Source organism: Eucyclogobius newberryi, unplaced genomic scaffold (assembly GCF_026437365.1).
Source record: "Eucyclogobius newberryi isolate DKJ021-1_F unplaced genomic scaffold, fEucNew1.0.hap1 SCAF_14, whole genome shotgun sequence".
Lineage (NCBI taxonomy): Eukaryota > Metazoa > Chordata > Actinopteri > Gobiiformes > Gobiidae > Eucyclogobius > Eucyclogobius newberryi.
The window spans coordinates 14,819,138-14,841,025 of NW_027315768.1; the positions used below are offsets into that span (position 1 = coordinate 14,819,138).

Here is a 21,888-nt window from a genome sequence, read left to right on the forward strand (position 1 = left end):
CCCACCCTCTCACATTCTCTCCTTTGCTCCTGTGGACTATAGGTTTCTGACCATCACAATAGCAGATGTGATGACTGCATTTTCAAGGGGTCTTCTAGCTGTTTATATTTAAAACTCCTCAAATCTGGAGTAATATGTAATATCAAAGTGATGTTTAGAACTTGCCATAACTTCTGAAAAGGTATGTGTACGTTCAACCTAAAACTAATGACTAAAAATTAATGACATTTAGGTTTTTAAAATATATTCCTTTATACTTGTATGCTTTGAACTCCTTGGAAAATAGCAAAAATGAATACATAAAACCCTCATTAACAAATGAATTTGCAATGCACCTTGGCTTTCTATTCATTGTCCCTTAGACCTTCAGAAATGCCTTTAGATCGAAATGTGAGTTCTTGCAAAAAAAAAAAAATATTTAACATGCAAGAAGGTGAAAAAACAATCATGATCTTCTGCTTCAAATTCAAATGTTAGGTTTGAATATTTACTGTTCACTTTGCTATCCATTTCACACTGATGATCTCTGCTTTTGTAACTGCTTTTGCGTGTGACTTCTGTTTAGTCGAGCCTGAAGTTCACTGTTTGTTTATAATTGAAGGATTTGTAAGTGATTCAACGTATTAAAAAACGATATATAAAAATATGAGAAGTGTACTGTAGCAGTAGATTAAAATAGACAGTCGTCTACTATTTAATAGTAAATAGAGTATGTGTATTGGATCTCGGATTTTTACTTTGGAATATTGTTTTCTGAATATCATGCCTCTGTATTTTGATATTGTCAGCTCATGTGTGGTGCTTAATTCAAACATTCATTCATAAATAACTAGACTTTTGGCCATTTTATGAGGAAAAAACCTTTCCGAGCAGCATACAGTCATGAGTAGCAGCCTTTGTCAGTCAAATCCTTTGTCAGTAAAAGCCTGTGGCGTGACGCAGTGTTCAGACTAGTGTGACTAGTTTTGGGTAAAATTTTATTCATTTTAAAGTCCATATTGTTGAAAATTTGTACTGAAATCTATTTAATTAGTTTTTAATAAGACAAAGTCAAATTGAATACAAAACTGCTCAATATGAGTGAAATAAAAGTGATTATTTTTGTCATATCGCCCAGCCCTTATAAGTCCCTCTTTCTACTGTTCTTATAGTTTGGTGCATTAGTAGAGCCTGTATTTGTGGAGTATTGTGCATGTATGTTTTCCATCACCACCTACTTAATAAAGCACTTCTTACATCTTTAAAGGAGTGTAGTGTATATTTTCATAACTCTACTTCCTACTGAAGCAGAGTACTTAGCTTTGGGGCTAAGCCAGATGAGATGCAGGAGAATTGTGAATACATTGTGTGTCTGTTTGTATCTCACTTGTGGGATCGCTGCGTAAGCTTCCGCAGATTTTCCTCTTTTCTTTTTTTTTCTCCGACTGAAACGCGCGTGCAGCAGCCGGAGCGCTCTACTCAGCACCAAGTTGTCATTCATATTTTTACTGCAACCTGTTGAGTGAGTTATGCACTTTGCATAGTTATTATGCGTCAGATTGGGTAAAACTGGACATACTGTTCTCACAGTTGTCTGCACTTGTTGAAACGATGACCGGTAACAGGTTTTGTGTATTTTGAGTCTTTTGTTATCAAGATTACATTATTTGTTTGCTTTTGTTTGTTCTGAAGATGTTCTAAAGTGAGTCAGAGCGACGAGCTACAATAACGTGTTTTAGTAAATGCAGTTAGTAATCAGGGAGGAATATATATGAATGATTAGTGGTGGCTCGTGCATATTATTACAACAGAATTACATTGAAGTGATTTCCTCTCATGTGTTTGGTTACTGCACTCTGGGATGTCAAGTCGTTTCTAGATTAAAACATTTATCTTGATTTTATGTCATGTGTCTGGTTATTATTTTGCCAAATGAAATATATACATTTTGTTTCTGTTCTTAGACTTTTTACTGTACAGATTTTGAAAATGCTTTTTTAGCTGTTCGAACTGGGACATAACACATACAGATCATAACACATCACAATAATGAAGTATGATGTGTTTCAAAATCAGCATTGTTCATTATAAGAATTAAAACAAATACAAAATCCTGCACTATAAAGGTGTAAGTCACTAAAATAGCACTGTAATGTTCCTGTTTGTCTCCATGGAGAGGTTATTGCTTTTCCTTCGAGTTTTCCGCAGTACAGCATTAAAATGATCTCCATAAGGATTTTTGAGAAAGTTAAAGGCGTCCACTTTTAATATTGCACCATTTGATGACTACGAAAATTGCACTGTTTATACTGTAGACCCTTTTTATCAGTTTCATTTCACTTTCAGCCCAATTTATTCCATATTTTAGTCTGCAGATTCTCAAATTTCTTGCTTGAACGCTTACTACTGCTAATGCTCCTTTCTAACTGCGCGCCGTCTGCAGTTTGCACCCAAGTTTTCTTTTCTCAGTCCCGTAATCAAAGACGTCCCAGCTGCCCTTGTGTCGGAGCAGTCGCTTGGTGGATTCCGCCCGATGTGGAGTTTAATATTTCCTCTCGCGCCTGCTGTGCCATGGCTGCCCTGGGTGTGGTCATGGTGCGGAAGTCTGTGGAGCAGGTGGAGATTTCCCACTGAAGTCCTTGTCCCCTATCAACACCACCGACACCATTGGGTCCCCCCGCCCCATGGTGTTGATAAGGGACAAGAGCTCCGAGATGGCCAGTGAGCAGATGAAACGATACGGTGAAAACTCCAGCGGGTGCGTCAGAGGGGAGCGTTCAGAGATGGGATTGGCATTGACCTCAACCCGGGTCAAGTGCTAATCTCTTCGGACATGTCCATACTGTCATATTCAGATTACACGGCTGAAGTCTGTGCTCATGGGAATCTGCTGTCTGTCTGCTCCCATGATATATACAGGCTTATTGGAAATCAAAAGCGATACTGAGATATATTCGATTCTCAAGCTAGAACTCGTTTGAAGCATCCATGGAACAAAATTAGACCTTTCATGAACAGTAACACGTAACGTACACGACCACATGAAGTATCTTAAACAGACTACTATTATATTATATGAATGCGTTCGTTTTTGTTATCATTGTGGTTTCAAACTCGACTATGGAGCGTTTTCCATGTCGAAATAGAGTTCAACACTTCTACAAAGCCTTGGACCTGTGCATCAGAATCTCTGTTGTGTCCTTTCATTTAGTTCTAGTTAGTGTGTTTATGCATTTTTGGATATCTTGGACAATTGACTATGTAAAAGCGCTCACAATATTCTGTATATATTTATATTTATTCATTATCTTGGTGACAATATTTAGACAGTATTGTAGCTGTCCATCAGAAATGTGCAAAATGAGTACATAAAAGACATGAATTAACTTTTGAATTAACAATAAAAGTGCAGAAATATCACATTAAATAGCCCTTTTTATTTTTTAATCAGCTTTTTTTTCATGCTTAATTCCGTTTCGTTTTTAATTACTAGACCATAAGTCAATTTTGCGTTGCTCCAACACAACAATAGTCTTTTTTCTCCCACATCGATACGCAATTTGGCTTCATTTGACGCTCTTTTTTTCCCCGAAGACTGAGAATGTTGAACTGCAGATATTGCTGTTCATTCTTAAATAGGCACGTTTGTGTTGGTCTATGGATAGACTATAGCGAGCCAATATCTTAAATGCATTTACTTATGATCTATTAATAAAGCAGTCGTTGAAATGGCATGCACAAACTGTACACTCTGTAGACCCTGGAATCCTCTCGTAAAAAGCCATTTCTGATGACAGCAATAACCATCTGAGAATTCAAATTGGCACTGAATGACAAGACATCTGCTTTTACAGCCTGCTCAAATCCTCTTGTCAGCTGCAATTTCTTCTTGAATCCAACGATACAGTCCACTACGTTACTATAACTCACTGTCACCATATGAACCGGTAAATGTTAATTAGGTCCATTTCCCATGTGTTCAATAGAATAGTTTATAAAGTCATCCTCTTTGCCAATCGCATCACCAGTCATTGTGTTCCAGAGCAAAGACAGCAGCAGCAGGCGGTTATTTGTGTTTACAGGTCCCACTTTACACTATTGAGTCGGATGCGGGTTGCCACGGTAACCAGATTGCGTGTTGTCCTTAGTAACAGGGGAGCATCAGTGATCAGCCTTGTGTACCGAGCTCTACGGTTGTGTCACGGCCTACACGCCAATTCATTCACTCAAGTTTGTTTACACAATAGAATTTTGTGTTGAATTTGGAATCAGACAAAGCGGCGTAAACGTGCTGCAAAGCGTTTAAGCAAAAAGAACACGGAAACTTGAGTGAGACGGTGATGAATTTTGATGAGAGAATAAAAAAGGCCTATTTCATTATTCCTTTGTTGTTTTCTCGTCCTTGAAAAATAAAAGTGTGCGTCAGAGCGTTGTAGCTTTTAGCCACAGTCGCTTGTTCGATCCATTGTCATCTTTTAATATTTCTATACGCATGCAAATTATGTACTGAACAAAACACATGCTCTAAGGAAATAAACGTACAATATGTCACGGTTAGAGAGTAGTGACTTTCATTGTCAAGTTTTCAGCAAGTCCATGCACTATACTTTTCACCGCTCCCTCCTGAGAGCAGTTTCAGCACGGAGCATGTTCTTACGTTTGGTCTTAAAGCGTGTGGCGTGGCTCGGGTTCAGCAGCAGCGGTCAGAGTCAGGATCAGAGAACGCGCTGCTCCTGGTGTGGTTCGGTGTGTGGCACGGATGACAATAGCATGTATTATGTTTATATGCTGTGTTCAGAGGTTTCAATTGTTTTCTTTTTACAAACGTGGATGTGTGACAAACGCTGAATGTATTAAAGTGTATCCTTGGATAGTGGTGTGTGAAGAGTCATGCTATGGAAAGGTGTTGATGTTGTTTTTCTAGGTTCACACATTCTAGTGTTTTAGGCTGATAACCTTCGGATGGATTCAAATTTTGAAGGAAATGTTAAAGTTTGTCTTTTCGTTCCAATTCTCTGTTTATTATCTATAATTTATTTTTTTTGACAATGTTGGGAAATAATAATAATTTTCCAATAACAGTATTTGAACAATATTATGTCAATCCAACAGAAATGTGTAAAAAATGTCTTTAAATGAATTATTTGGGGTTTAATTATCATACAACTGTGAAATTAATCAGAAAATTGCAGAAATACCATTTTATACTCTTTCCAGTTTCCAACATCCATCCATCCATTTTCTACTGCTTGTTCCCTTTCGGGGTCGCGGGTGACTGGAGCCTATCCCAGTGACTTTGGGCCTTAGGCGGGGTACACCCTGGACAGTGACCAACTTGTCGCAGGGTCAACACAGAGACATAGACATGACAGACAATTATTCACTCTCACATTCATTCACTTGGACCAATTTAGAGTTACCACAACATAACGTTTTATATTTTTCCTTCTTTTTGTTGCTTTTTTTACATACAAATCACGATATCAAATCACAAAAATTCACAATATTATAAAACTGTTCATTTATTGCCCGTCTCTACTTTGTGCCATATTTTTGTTTCGTGTGGATGGACTCAATAATCAGAAATATTAAACATAAAGCAGGTCAAAACACATAAGCCTTTTGACACTGTGTGCAGACCTGATTTGTTGGTTTGGTTGTGTTCTAGTCCTGGTTTAGTCCTTGTCTAGTCCAGGTATATTTCCATCCGTGAAACGTTTCGCTCTCATAACTGACTATTGCAGACAAGACCAACCATTGATATTCTTCCGTTTCAAATCCACTTATACCCTGTTTTGGCAATAGATCCTCATAGATCCTCACACATGTCAGTTGTACAGCACCACATTGCAAACAGCAGGAGAAAGTGCTGAGTGGGCCGTCCATCCATGTCACGACCAGCGCCCGGCCATGACCTCCCGTATTCACAAACCCACTGTAGACCTCCACTTCCACTGCTTTTCCATATTAATGCACACAGAACAAACCTCCCATAGTAACAGTGAGTAAATGTCGGCGCACACTATGCCATTGTGCCAGTTCTGTTTCTGTCTGTGAACGTGCTCGTGTGGCAGAGGAAGCACACCACAGATAGGGGGCAGCATTTCTCACCCCCGCAGACCTTTAACTGCATGTGTGAGAGAAAGGCAGGGGACAGGTCTGACAGGCAAATTATAACTGCTACATTTGTGTGGAAAGGGATCTATATTTTGACATCAAGTGTATTTTTGGGCGTGATTGGATTGTGTGTTTGTGTCTGTGTGTAATGGCCTTACAAAGACCACATGCAAACAAATGTGTTTTGAGTAGATTCACCGTTTCAAAGAGGTGCAAAGACCGTACTATTGCATTACAGGAGCCATATTAGGATTTTTAGAATTTGTTTTGAACCATAACATACCTTGAAGGCTTGATAGTAGAAACAGATCCATTGACTTCCTGCTCAAAACAGCAGAACTGATAAGCCCCTCCTCTTCACCGCGGCGTTTCACTGTAGTATGCTGCAGATTTTTATTAACAGTTTTTTTTAAATTTGAAAAGTGACATTTTAGAATCCTTCATGTCAATAACCGTGAATAATCGTTGTATTTGTTATATGATGTTTCTTTTTATAATAATTGTTACACTAAAATTGTATCCGCTTCTGTAAATATTGAATAACAATACTAATCATAATCATGTAATCATAAGATTCTACAAATGAAAAAGCTTTATAATGCTGCATATACAGACAGCTTGAGACAATGTCATTATATTGTTATAGAGAAGCCTGAATTATCTCGTGAACCTGTGCCAAAAGCGACTGACTCTGAATGTGTAGATGTAATGTGCAGGTTTATGCCAAGGGTCTCACATAAAAACACTGCAGACACAGTGCTGACAAAGCAGTAGTAGTCAAAGTAAGTAAAACAAAAAAATACAGATACAGGAGGCAAAAAGTGTCACATAAAAAATCCACTTAGTAAAGTAAAGTACTCAAAAAATAAAAATGCAGTTTAAGAGTAAAAAGTGAAACAATGTAGAGTCAAATGTAGTGCTTTTTGTTTGCTCAAAGCCTGGACTAGAACACCAAACCTTCAGGCAAGATGTCTCCACAAACAGCTAAGAAACAGTACAGCGTGCGATAATCGTTGAAAAAGAACGTGAAAAGACGGTGCATTGTATTTATTATCATCCAACGTATTTGAATGAACGTATCTATACTGATATTCACAGCACAGACACGTTTCCAATAACTTTGCTGTCTTTTTTCCGTTCGGCCTTCAGTTGAAATTGATCGCGTTAGCCCCGGTGCCAAGGTCTCACTGTGAATGTCCGGGTTTTTCAGCTAAATTGTTGATATTTCTTTCTAACTCTAGTTGACCATCTGTTCTTTTTCATTCATCCTTCCTGTTCAACTTTACTTTGACTTAAATAATTGATTCACGTTTTTCCACACACGCCAGCGCTGTCAGATTTGGTATATCACCGCGCATTTGTTAGTGGAAAGTGGACTGTATAATAATCCCTGCTCTTAATGCCCAGCAGGCTGTTTGTTTTGCAGCTGGGTCTAAACTGAATATGATTTTTTATTTTTTTTTGATCCCACAAGAGCAGAGCAAATGTAGAACAGGCAGGTGCAAGGGCGCGGGATGGATGACAGGGCCGGGCCGGGCAGGAGCAAACCCGCTACTGACAACCGGGGAATTCAATTATAGCAGCAAATACAGACAGCAGATTTTGTACAATGTCGACACAAATCTGGGCACCAGTTTGATTTGTGACATGTGGATATCAAATGTTAGTGTTATGATTATTGTACGGAAAAACAACACGATTTAAAAGAGTTCAATTGCAAAAAAAGACATCTCCGTTTAAATAAAGTTGATGAAACGCTTTTTTCCTTCTTTTTGTTACCATCAGAAGTGAAAATATTGAGTGTATTTTATCAAGGACGGATGGAGTCATATTTTCTTCAGCGTCTTTTAAAAATGTCACTTTGTCTTTGCAAATAAACTCTTCTTGATTAGACCAATAACAATTAGAGCTTTCATTTTCTTTCATTCTCATTGTCTTACACAGTAATATTCTTTAAGTTATTTGACCAGCTTTATGAAATTAAACTTTAAAGTGAAAAAAACAGACTGCTAAAAAAAGTACTTTACATTTAGATGTATTTTTTGTATTCTTGCACTTTAGATTGAATCAAAAATAAGTCAATTTGCTTCTAAAGAGTTTTGCATTTAATTTTTTTTGTATTTTTAGCTATGATTAAGTGATTCATGGAGTCATTCAAACATATGGCATTTCCTTGTCTTATTGGCATCGCCCACAACTTCCTTGTCCAATGGTCTTGATGTTCAAAAGAGTTGAAATGAGTATTTAATCTTTTGTCAAATAGAGAGTTATAGTTAAATTTAGAGTACCGATAGTAGCAGTAATGCAATATATCATGAATGTTGTTTTGAAGATTTGCTACATTTGAATATTGAGTGTATCATTTATAGTCAAAAATACTACAAAAAGAGCTGATTAAAAATGGACAAAAATTATGTTAAGTTTCCAAAAAAGGTATAAGGTGATATTTCTGACCTTACAGACATTTCACATAGTGATAATTAGCCCTGGACTAATCTGTTGGACTGAAAATCAAGATATTTATTTTTCATATCAATATCGCCCTCCCCTAGTTGAAATATTTTCCACCACCAAAACCCCCCCCTTAAATTAAATTGAGGTGTTAAAATGAATAGAAATACAGTAAAATGCCTTTACATCACGTATACTTAACAAAAGAAAATAAAACAATTGACTCTCCATTGGGAGGATTGAGAGCTCTGAATTAGATTTTAGCGGCACATTTACATCTTCATCATTTGTAGGAGCAGAAAACGTGAGCGCCGAGGCTGAGGCAAAAGACAGCTCTGTAAATAGCTGTTGTTTTGCTGACCGCTGGATAATATCTCCCTGGAGAAGCTGAAAATGTTACGGTGAGGGGTTCAATGTGCGCGCGACTCACTAAACAGGCAGCGCGGGCTGGAAGTGTCCCATGGGTGCTGTCGCCGATGCAGTAATGTGGCTACGCACTGTACGGAAGGCAACGCTGAGCCCCGAGCTTTGCAAGAAATACTGCGGTTTCTAAATGAATACATATATTTGATTTGATATACTAATATATATATATATATATATATGCAGTGCTATTTCTTACAAGTGTGTGCTTTGTTGATTCAACATATTGCACCCAGTCTTCCCATATATGACATTTAATATTTAATATATCTTGAGACCTTGAGAAATGCCTTCCGTCTTGTGGTGATGATAGCAATTTTATTCTGTGCTATTGTTAACTAGTTTGACCTTCATAACAGAAAAATAAGGTTAATAATATCTCACACAGAAGAAGTTTAATCAGTCAAAATAATTTGTAGAGCACAATTTGTACAAACTACAATTCTTAAAGGGCTTTATAGACATCAAAACATACATTAAAAACACAACAACAGAATAGAAAATTAAAGCATACATAATCACATTAAAATGAATGAAAAACATATTTTCTTCACAACCTTAATAAATTTGCTGATATTGTGATTTTTTAAACTTTATTTATTATAAGATATGTTTGATGTTTGGCAGAGTGGTTAGAATAATAGTTCTCCTGGAAGTATATACACATGTTGATAATTTGAATACCAAGTATATTGTTGATTATTTTTTTAAAAAAGCTACAAAAGAGCTGATTAAAACTAAAAATGGAAAAAGTAATCTTGTAAACTGCTAAGTGAGGATGATTTTCTGTGGTTAATTTGAAAAACATTTCACATTTATCTGATAATCAACTAATACATTTAAAGACATTTACGTTGGACTGACATAATATTGTCATTGTAGTACCTCATTTAGACTGATTTAAGGGTGGGGAGGGACTCTCAGCAAATTGTTGAGGCTGGAAAGCAATTGCCACTACTAGACTATCGTGCAACCCAATCCTGAAATGACTGTAAGGTGTAGTGGCCTTTAAGGATGTTCGTTAGCCCTGCAGGAGACACATTAGTATGGACACAGAGTCGTCTTCTCACATGCAAACAGCTCGAAGACACTGACTGATGAACGGACCGTCGCTCTCACATTCATTCAAGCCCAAAGTGACATAAATACAATTAAAGCAGAGCACAGCTACGGTAGAGCTGGTCCTCGTGCCAAACCTACAGGCATCTCCAGACCGGCAGGTTGGTAAATATTTGATGCCGGAGCAGCCATGCATGCGTCCTTGTACAAGTTAATAGGTTCTTTGCCTGAGAAGCGCACCACAGCTGCAGCTTTAGCCGGGGATCTCATGCGTGGGTACTGTATGCTCAGGTGTGGTTCACTTGGCTGGAGGGGCTGTCACACTCACACTGCGACAGGGTCTGTGTCTTAGCGCTCTGTGGGGTCCTCATGTGTCACTGCAGCGTGCCCTCCATGTTGTCTCTCACACAGTGTCACTCTGAAGCGTGCTAAGGCTCCAGCGTGCCACCAACTCTGCTCTACTGTTCTTTATCATTCAACATCACCATTTGGTGGCAGAAGGTTTTACAAAATATAATAGTAATAATACAAAATTGTGAATAGTTTATTGTAAAACAGTATAAACTGTTACACTGTTGTCTGGGTCTTACATTACTGTAATAAAATCCTTGGACTTGGAATGTGATGTTGGAATGATATTTGTCTTTTGTGCTATTTCAGTGCAACTACCGGTGATTAAAATGAAGTCATCCATCATGGGATTCCCCTGTAAATCTTTATAAAGCTTGTGGTAATTAATGTAAACACATCATAGTGTGAGATTTTGACATTTTCCCACTAAATCATAAATGTGTATTTACAATCCAGACTTATTTTATCTGTTGTGCACACTGTAGTCGTGACGTTATTATTGTAGTGTTTTAACACTACAAATCCTTCTCCTCAGACTGTTGTACTATCATTTCACTGCACTCAGGATGAATATTACATATACTTTCTGTGAAATGTGGAATTTCACCAAAATGGGACACATCAAATAATAGTAATGTTTGCAATGTTAAAATGAAATACTTTGTAGTTTTAGCTTAGGATAAAAACATTTGTTTCATGTATTCTGTGCAGAGCAGACACACATTTATTTTCACATTTCCATTCTCATTAAATTGAGCAGCCTGAGATCATGTTTGGCAATTAATAAAGCCTGAGCTGCTGTCACCAGTCATTTCAGTGCTCAACCTGGCCTCACAGTGTGCACACACATACTATTATTTTCATTTATAAAATGTATTTTTCAAATGGGTGCAAATGTACTTCCAAAAGCCTGAAACAGTTATGACATATACATATAAGTATCCCATCTCACACATACGGTGCTTGTGGGTGTGTCGAGTAGCGCGTGAGCTCGCGTCCCGCTCCCAGAGTGGCAGCCAACAGTTCATTTGGAGCTGGTTTTGTTTTAAGTGGTGTGTGAGGAGTGACTGCAGGCAGGCCCTTTCCGCTCGCTCAACGCTGCGGCTAAATAAATTACAGTGATATTGAAAGACGCGCTTCAAAGAGGGGTTTGATGTTGACGGGACGTAAAGATGGCTCTGCAGGGGACACAGGACAGTAGGGCCTGTTTGTTCTCCTTTAGGTCGACTCAGTGGCGCATGAGACGAGCCTTTGTCTTTTTCTTCACGTGACGGTTTGGATCCATACAGTGGTTACACTTTGATCTGTGCAATTGTAAGCAGACGCGACGCAGCCTTGACTCAGCGCTCAGGGCGTTTTCAGGAAGGACATATGGTCTTAGCTCTTTAACAATATCTAGCAAGTGTTTCCAGAAGAGACATTCTGACACTTTGACATGCAGCATTTCAGTGTTTCATAACAAAAATTGTGTTATAGAAGTCCAGTACCTTTTATAATAGTTGTTAGGGAAACCGTCATATATTTAACGGTACAATAATGTTATCTTGATGCCATTGTTGTGCAGCGTTTTGAAAATATTATTATATTTTAGGCGACACATAATGATGTGATCAGTATGGCTACAATGATGAATTCACTTTAAATAATTGTAGTTGTATTTTTTGGATAGTTGTCATCTTTATCTGGACTATACAGACTCTAAAACACATACGCAAAGACCTTTTTATAACAAAGACAGTGGAATTATTAAATCAAAATGTCAAAAAAGAATGAACAATTTCAATAATACACACATTCGTTATTACGCTTATTTGGTGTTATTTGGTTAAAATGTATAAAAAGTCTTAACATACAATCGAAACAAATAATTACTGTCTGGTCGACTACTAAAATAATCATTAGTTTCAGCCCTATTGATCAACAATAAATATTAATAATAAAGTTAATATCAGTTACTACAAAATAATAAAAAAGATACAATAAAAAACACTGCATCGTATAATTAGTTTGTCTACATACTGTACGATCACAAACATGATTGATGAAATGAAAACACTTCACTAAACTGAATTTTCTGAATTATAATTACATTTGAGCTGTAGAAGGTTGAATAAGTAACAGCTATGCCGCATTATCATTTAATTCTACTATTTATTTGTTTGCTTTCATGACTTTTAACGACACCCGGATTGTCCTGCTTCATAGTTATTGTCTGTGGCATAAAATAGTTTTAATATTATCGTTTATTGTGATATTTTCTGTCGCAATATGTCGTGCTTCAGAAATTGTTACGGCAAATGGTGATTACATTTGCCACTTATGTTTAAAGAGTATGTCTGTGATCAGAATGCACATTATATACAATTCTAGGAGCATTAACGTTTGAGACAACTGCAATCTGAACATTTCTGAACACGTTTGAAGTCGTTTAAACTGCATAACCGACTAATTGCTGTCTTTGTGATCTGATAATTGGAGTTTACAGCAACACATACAGTAAATCAGCTTTTTTCATCCCGAGAGAACAAAACAACTGACAAAACAGCACCCGATCTAAATCTAACCGGAGTAAAGCTTTACTTTCACACATAACCACTTTAATTGAATTAGTCAAAAGTAACAAATGTTCGACCTCTTCGACTCGACGTTTTGTTCTGCTCCTGTTTTGACAAATGCCCTGATACGCATTAAAAGACACAGCGGGTATCTTTAAATCCCAGGCTTCGGGGTCGGGCTCCCACCTCTCTTAACGCCGACATGTTGTTTGGAAACGAGGGTAAGCGGCCTGTTGTTTGGTCCCAGTCGTGATGAAAAGGCCCTTAAACGCTTGCACATTTGTTTTGGCGGTTGTTGTAGACAGAGTGAGGGCCGGATAGAATATTTGTCAAATGAGTGGACCGGATTGTTAAAATGCTTCACGAGTTCTCTGCTTCTAAATCCTTTGATATTAGAGCTAAGTGTTTAGACTATAAAAAACTGACCTCCGTCGTTCAGCGTCGAGCGGAAACGCAGAATACAAAGAGGCTGTTGTGAGAAACAAGTGGCCTTAGACTTGATTGATGGGGAATGAGGAAAATAAGGCGTAGCATCGAAATTAGGAAAATAATTATCAACCACATCTGTAAATAAGAAGAAAGGTCAAATATCCATAAATCCATATCAGCATTTTAGTGGATTATTGGCTGGGGAAACGATTAAAAAAACAGGTAATTTGGTTAACTTTCATGTACGTAGTTTGAAGGATACATGTTAGGATCTTTTTCAGGTACTCCAGGTATTGAACTACAACATAAATAGTTTGTCATTTAACATTTTGTTTTTTGTACATGGCAATATTGATCTAAAACAACTTAGTAATGGAAACAGGTCCACTGACTTCCTGTTCAAACCTGCAGATCTGATTAACCTCGCCTCCTCATAGTGACATTTCACTGTAACAGGCTGCGGCTTGTCATTTACCTGTTTTTATTTTTGAAAAGTGGCTACGTGACATTTTAGAGCACTTCATGTGTCACTCAGACAGTTATTTTTTCAATTAGCTGCAGCTAACTACAGGATTTGGGCGGGAATAGGGGGTAGGTGAAAACAGACATTTTCTGAGTACTCGAGCCTCAGTTGCAGGAGAATACAGGATTACTCAAACATGCAGGAATCAATAAAAATACAACGTTGAGTGATTTTACACAATATGTCCCCTTTAATGAGATGAGACACTTTAGTTGTCGTGCAGTTTTACAGTGCACATAGAAAACACACAATACCACATTCAAACTCAAAATTACATAACAAAAGCAAAACAATTGTGTAAAATAGAGACTGATTGAATAGATTGATCCTATAATGTGATCAGGCGTATTACATTTGCTTATAAAACTTATTTGAAATGTGCAGAAATATCAATACAAGGAACCAATCTGATTATCCACACACACAGACACACACACAGACAGACACACACACACAGACACACACACACACACACAGACACACACACAGACAGACACACACACACAGACACACACACACACACACACACAGACACACACACACAGACACACACACACACACACACACACAGACACACACACACAGACACACACACACACACACACACAGACACACACACAGACACACACACACACACAGACACACAGACACACACACAGACACACACACACACACACACACACACACACAGACACAGACACACACACAGACACACAGACACACACACACACACACACAGACACACACACACACAGACACACACACACAGACACACACACAGACACACACAGACACACAGACACACACACAGACACACACACACACACACACAGACACACACACAGACACACAGACACACACACAGACACACACACACAGACACACACACAGACACACACACAGACACACAGACACACACACAGACACACACACACACACACACAGACACACACACACACACAGACACACACACACAGACACACACACAGACACACACACACACACACACACAGACACACACACAGACACACACACACACACAGACACACACACAGACACAGACACACACACACACACACACAGACACAGACACACACACAGACACACAGACACACACACACACACACACACAGACACACACACACAGACACACACACACACACACACACACACACACAGACACACAGACACACACACAGACACACACACACACACACACAGACACACACACAGACACACAGACACACACACACACACACACACACACACACAGACACAGACACACACACACACAGACACACACACACAGACACACACACAGACACACACAGACACACACACAGACACACAGACACACACACACACACACACACACACACAGACACACACACACAGACACACACACACACACACACAGACACACACACACACAGACACACACACACAGACACAGACACACACACACACAGACACACACACACAGACACACACACAGACACACACAGACACACAGACACACACACAGACACACACACACACACACAGACACAGACACACACACACACAGACACACACACACAGACACACACACAGACACACACAGACACACAGACACACACACAGACACACACACACACACACACACACAGACACACACACACACACACACAGACACAGACACACACACACACAGACACACACACACAGACACACACACAGACACACACAGACACACAGACACACACACAGACACACAGACACACACACACACACACACACACAGACACACACACACAGACACACACACACACACACACACACACACACACACAGACACACACACACACACACAGACACACACACACAGACACACACACACAGACACACACACACACACACACAGACACACACACACACAGACACACACACACACACACACCAGAATTGACACTAGTCTTATCCTTTTAGCTGCTCCAAGGACCCAAACGCTGATATTGATGTCAGCTCTGAATATTTACTCGAGTGTTGGCGGGGCATTGATTGAGGCTGGCACTCGCTGAGCTTCCCATAATTGAATTTGAATATTACATTCCCAGCCGTGGCTTGGCCATCTTTCATTTCCCTGTTGCAACCTTTGTAATATGAGCGATCATTGTCTCCTCTGCCAAACGGTCTCGTCTTTGCCCCCGTGCAGCCCCGTGTGGAGAGCAGGTGGATTTGGAGCCATGTTAGCTGCTGGGATTATGGGCGAAGCAGGATAATGCCTCCTCAGCCACTTGGAAGTCATGTGACACACGATGATCTAAGGTCTGGGGAGGAGCACTATAATGTAATTAATGTATTGGAGGTGCTTATCTATTTGGCTCCGCCCCCTGAAGAGTTAGACACTGCTACAGAGACTATGCACATATAGACCTTCCTTTACATAATCCTTTGTTTAATGTATGATTAACTTAGCCACACATGCACAAGTTTCATTATTTTCTGTAATGTAGTAATCAAAAGGATTTGCATGTTTTTTTTTTTTTTTTTTTTTTTAATAAACTATAGTATAATTAAAATGTCTTTCCTTATAAAGAAACGTTAATTGTTTTCTAAATTCATACCCATAACTCTTTCTTCACTATATTAATTAGTACAACAACGTAATAAGATCAAAGTGTATATATTTGTTCCACTAGAATCCTACATAGAACACAAGTTTACCTGTTCATTTAGAAGTAATTGCTGAGAAGGAGAAAGTGCTTCAACTATTTTTTCCTCATTTTATTTTAAGGATTTTCTGGCCCGAATCCTTTACTAGACAGGACAGTTGTTGTGTGAAATGGGGAGAGAGAGTATAGGCATTCAGCAGTGATCACGTGGTAACAACCGCATATGTGCAACGCCTCAAACCACCTGTCGGATCCAAATGCATAGATCCTAATCACAAACACTGACTATGTTTACATGTAAACCAAAAATATGATCATAATCTGATTTCTGGAGTTATCAGATTAATGAAATGTCATGTAAACAGATATCTGATGTGAGTAATCTGATTTATTTCCAATTGTTCACATTTGTACGGGTTTGGACAAGGAAAATAATACAAAAAATGTGCTAAATAATGTGGCAAAGACAAAAAGGATGAGCTAATGTTAAAGGCTGAAAGAGCTATTTCAAAATTAATTGTACTTTATCCTCCAAATACAGCAATTCATTAACTGACACATAGAGGGTTATCTGTTTATTGTAGTTATCTGTTTTTTCCTGGCCATGTAATGTATCCAGTGTCAACCCGACAAGTAAATCCATTTCCCGCTGTCTGATTTAGTAATGGAAGAAAAAACACCTCAAGGTTTCCACCTAACACTTATCCAAATGCATTTTATATAGGCTATCAAACACTTTACAATGACACGCCTCAGTGTAACGTGGCTCCATAATATTCCCCTCACATGTTGCCGTGACAGCATATGGCCGTTGACATGCCGCACACGTTCGGATCATTCCCCCGCAGCGCTCGCACCCTCGCTCTCGCTACATGTGATATGACCGCGCCGCGTCTGCGTGAATTTGCCCAAATCTCCCGTTCTCACATGGCTTTGTTCTGCCATCTTGACTATTTGGTCGCTTACTGACAATGTTTCTCCTGCTGACGGAGAAAGGGAGATCTGGTCTGGGAGCGGGTGATGAGATGGGGCAGAGATAACACCGGTGGAACGCATAAGCTCAAAGGTGTGAAGGCTAAATTGTGATTGACCCCACAATATCAGCAATGATGTTACGATGTGGACACACGGCATTAATCAATATCGTACGAGCTATTCAACAAATATATATATATATATATATATATATATATATATATATAATTGTTCCTACAGTGTTTCTTTAAATTACTGTAAGATAAGATAAGAATTGCCTTTATTTGTCCACACATGGGGAAATTTTTGTTAGAAACAGAAGAAAGGAACAGATAACACTCTTATAAACAAAACTCCTATGTACAGAACCTCTCATATTCTTAATCGGGAATAGAGAATAATACTACGCTACTTATATAACTATCAAAATAAGGAATATGTATAATTTACAAGGTTAATACCATTTTGAATATGCTAAAGTAAGAACACATGTTACATCAAGAGGTGTTTCATTATATTCATACATATTGTACTTCAAAATGTGTTATTGTGTCAGGCCTAGTGTCAGGAATAGTAAAAAAAAAAGAAAAGGTATATTTTTTTGACATTGTGACATCCCTTGTGACACTATAATGTGTTTTCTCGATATTTTGCCACACCTCGAACGCTGCGTAGTGTTTACTAAACTAGTGCCTAGTTTACCGGCACCTATAGCGACGGCTCACGTTTGTCTAAGACCTTCTGGCCGGCAGATTAAAGGATGAGACCGAGCTGAACATAAAGCAAGAGCCATCGGCAGAATGAGCCGGAGTTTGTGTGAGGGGACGGAGAGGAGAGAGGAGTCGAGCTGATGTTGTGAGTACAGTCGCGTGTGCGTGTGTGTGTGTGTGTGTGTGCGTTGTAAGTTTGTGCGATTGGTGCGTCCCCGGTTGGCTTATCGCGTGCCTGTCACTGACTGTGCTGAGTATGTGCTTTGTGACAGCAGCTCTGCGTAGTCTTGAAGTGGCAGCGAGGAGGAGGTGGAGGAGGTGGTGGAGGAGAGAGCTAGCATGACTCTGCACACAAGAGCCTTGGAGTCGCAGAGGAAATATAGAGCTGATTTATTTATTTTTTACAGAGAAGGGAGCAGAGGTGTTGTTTTTGCTTGGCTGCTATGGTTACTGTTAGTTAAGAGTGCTGTTTGTGAATGTTATCGGTCTGTCACGGCTCGGCACAGTTTCCAACAGTAAACAGAACATGGTTTGCGTTTACACTGTCGCAGGTTAAATGGTTATTGCAGCGTTTGCAGGATGAAGGTGAAACGGGTTGTTTTATTGATAGTGGCAGAAGGGAAATAAATGGTTTATTCTTTTTGAATAGAGGTGGTCAAAACATTGGTAATACTTGTATTTAGGGCTGCACAATATTGGAAAAGATTGTGATATGGTTTTTATTGTAATTACTGCACTATCGATATTATTGCGATATTGGAATATACACAACCTAAACAACCTTAAAAACTGAATTTTTGTCAGATGGAGAAGCTTGATTTATATTTTAGTTATTTTGTGTAATATTGATTATTGCATCAACCAATATTGCGATATATATACCGATATAAACACTTTTGTGATATATTGTGCTATATTGCTGTAGCTGTAGTGATTTTGAAGGAATTTAAATTGGATCTTCTATGATAAAAACTAATGCAAAACTCTTCATACAAACAGCAGATTTATATTTACATGTTTTTATTTTTTGAAAAAGGCTGACATTGTTGCAGGACATGGAAGATTACTGCAACATGCGTGAATTAAAGGTTGAATGGCCGATTTTTTGGCCCAAATCTGAGTCTTATTTCCTCGTGGCGTGGACTGCCAATTAGTCCTGCCACGTATCCATCATAAAACGCACCTATCGCTCACCTGCAGCCGCGTGCGGCTCGTCCCCCAAAGCAGCACGGTTCCGCGTGTCTAAGCGCATTGATCTTTCATAATATAGTTCCCTCAGTGTACGGGACAAAATTAGGATGGAGATAGACTGTTTGAGCTGACTCACAAGAGACTGAAATCTGCGGGAGACAAGAGATGTGATCCGTCGCGCTAATGAACAAACGCACGTGTGTGTTGTATCAGTCCGCACGGGGGAGTGCGCATGCGCACTTCCGCCTGAGTTCTCAAATCGCAGAAAAATCGTCCATTGCGCCTTTAACTAAAGACTAGTAATAATAATAATAGCAAAAACAACAACAGAACTTGCAGTATAATCTTACTAACTAAAGAGGATAAAGTGCACATATATGGATCTTTATTATTATTATATTTTTTTACACTCCATTCACTTGCATTGAACCTCAAACAAGACATTTTCGGGCATTTTTAGGTAATTTCAGATGGATTGGTATAATTTCCTGTGATTATTGTCATCAAAATGATCCAATTATGTTTCTGTTATTCCTCTAAAGTAAGCCTTGTATATGTTTTAGTATCGCCTTAGTCTATTCAAATGAATCAGACAAGCTCCATTCATCACAAGGACATTTTACTCTGTATTCACATATTCTCATCACTTCCTACTCAGACTTCTTATGTGTCGACTCTTATGGTTTCCAAAGCTACTGACAAAAAAAATCCAATTACCACTCAACTACCATAACATTAGTACAGTGCATAAGCTAGTCTCATAATAATTCTCCTCTGGAAATCCATTTTCTGTTGATTTGTACATTGACTCAATGCTTCACGGCGCTGCAGAACTTCACTTTACATCTGTGGTATGCAAATGCCTCTGCGCCTGGTTTACATAGCCCTGCTGTGGCTTTGTCAAATTGAAATGCAGTCAGCTTAATAGAATAGAAGAAATAATGAAAACACTCATTTCATTGAATCAAAAGGCATGACGGTGTGGCATGCAGGCGCCCTGTGGCATTTTTAAGACTGATTGGAAATTAAGTGATGATTACACCTGAGAATCATTTAAAATCTGCTACGGTTTGCACATGTCAACGGGGCTTTTATTATAGCTGTATGTCATTTCCCAGTTTTCAAAAATAATTGTACTATTGTTTACCTTCTAGCATATTGTGGATACTGGAGAAAGTGCCTTGCCCAAGGACACAACATTAAAGCAACAGAGGGAATGGGGGTTCATCTACAAACTTCGGGTCTTGATTCAGGATAGTAACGCCCTTCTCCATTAGTACTCGCCCCATTTCCACTTGGTGTTACCTCCTCAGAGCTTGTACTTTTAGCACCCTCTTCCCCCTCGGGCCAAAGCGAGCCAAGAAGGGCCTGAATGTGACGTCCACGTGTGCCCAGAACAGAGCCAAGGACTAATGGAAATAGGCATAGGCTGTAGTTCATTTAAAGATGGGTGGGCTCATCACTAACACATATTATTTATTGTTGTTAGCTAGTATGGTACATGTAGATCTATATTTTACATTTATTTCATGAAAATTGTAGCTGAAATATCGATTTAAAATGGCTTAGTAATAGAAACAGGTCCAGTGACAAGCAGCGGATTTACTTTTATATCTTTTTATTATTAAAAATGGTTTGTGACATTTTTGAACCCACTTTGTATCACCTTGAGTGGGATTTTTTGTATTTTTATAATTGCATGTAAGTATAGAGAAGTGGGCGGAGATAGGGGGTAGGTGAAAACAGAAATGTACCAAGCACTCAACACAGCATTACTCAGACGTGTTGTAATCAATAGAAAAACAACTTTAAGTAAGACAACGGTGAGGGAACAGTGTTAAGAAGTGTAAAAGCTCAATTCAAATACTAAGTCTCCTTTATATCCAAAATGCATGGGTCTAATCATTCAAGTAAATAATGCACTATTTTGTTTTAACACAATAGACAACGTTAGAGTATATGGTACATATACATTGTATTTATATGGTACATTGTATGTATATGGTACATAAAACTTAGAAATATACAAGTTTAACCTTATATGTGTTTGATTTCAGATGTAAAAAGAAATCTACACGTATTACTAACTGAAAAACAAGAGTATAGAAACCCTTGAAAAAAAACCCCTTCATTGTGGACCTTTGACCTGCACATTGCGGCTGAAAAGCAACGCCAACTCTTTTCTTTATTTACTGTATTGCATTAAACAGCCGAGTGTGCCCCCGACATCCAGGAGCAGGCAAAAGTCAACTGGATGGCTGCCTTCAATTAGAGCGGCGCGCTTCGACCTGCCCCGCGCTCGCTCCTCTCGCCCTGCCGGCCCCGCCCCGCCGCACGCTGCCACAGAGAAAAGCCGTGCGTGAAGAGGAGCAAGGCATCCAGGTGTGCCGCCCCGCATCCTGATGAGGAGAAGCTGGCACATCCACACCTGAACGCTTACATGCCCAAATGAGTGGCAGCCTTTTCATGCC

At 39.0% G+C, this 21,888-nt stretch overlaps 1 protein-coding gene across 5 annotated transcripts in view; it reads left to right on the forward strand.

The window, feature by feature from the left end:
- igf2bp2a (insulin-like growth factor 2 mRNA binding protein 2a) overlaps positions 1–21,888 on the forward strand; it is a 71,317-nt gene that overhangs the window by 6,126 nt on the left and 43,303 nt on the right. Inside the window, exon 1 of one of the 5 annotated variants that reach the window (XM_072444389.1) lies at positions 18,324–18,371. The exons of the other annotated variants lie outside the window; for them this stretch is intronic. Within the exon in view, the coding sequence (XP_072300490.1) occupies positions 18,367–18,371 (5 nt within the window). The 5' untranslated portion in view covers positions 18,324–18,366. Of the gene's footprint in view, positions 1–18,323; positions 18,372–21,888 lie in introns of those variants that run through there. 5 annotated transcript variants of the gene reach the window in all.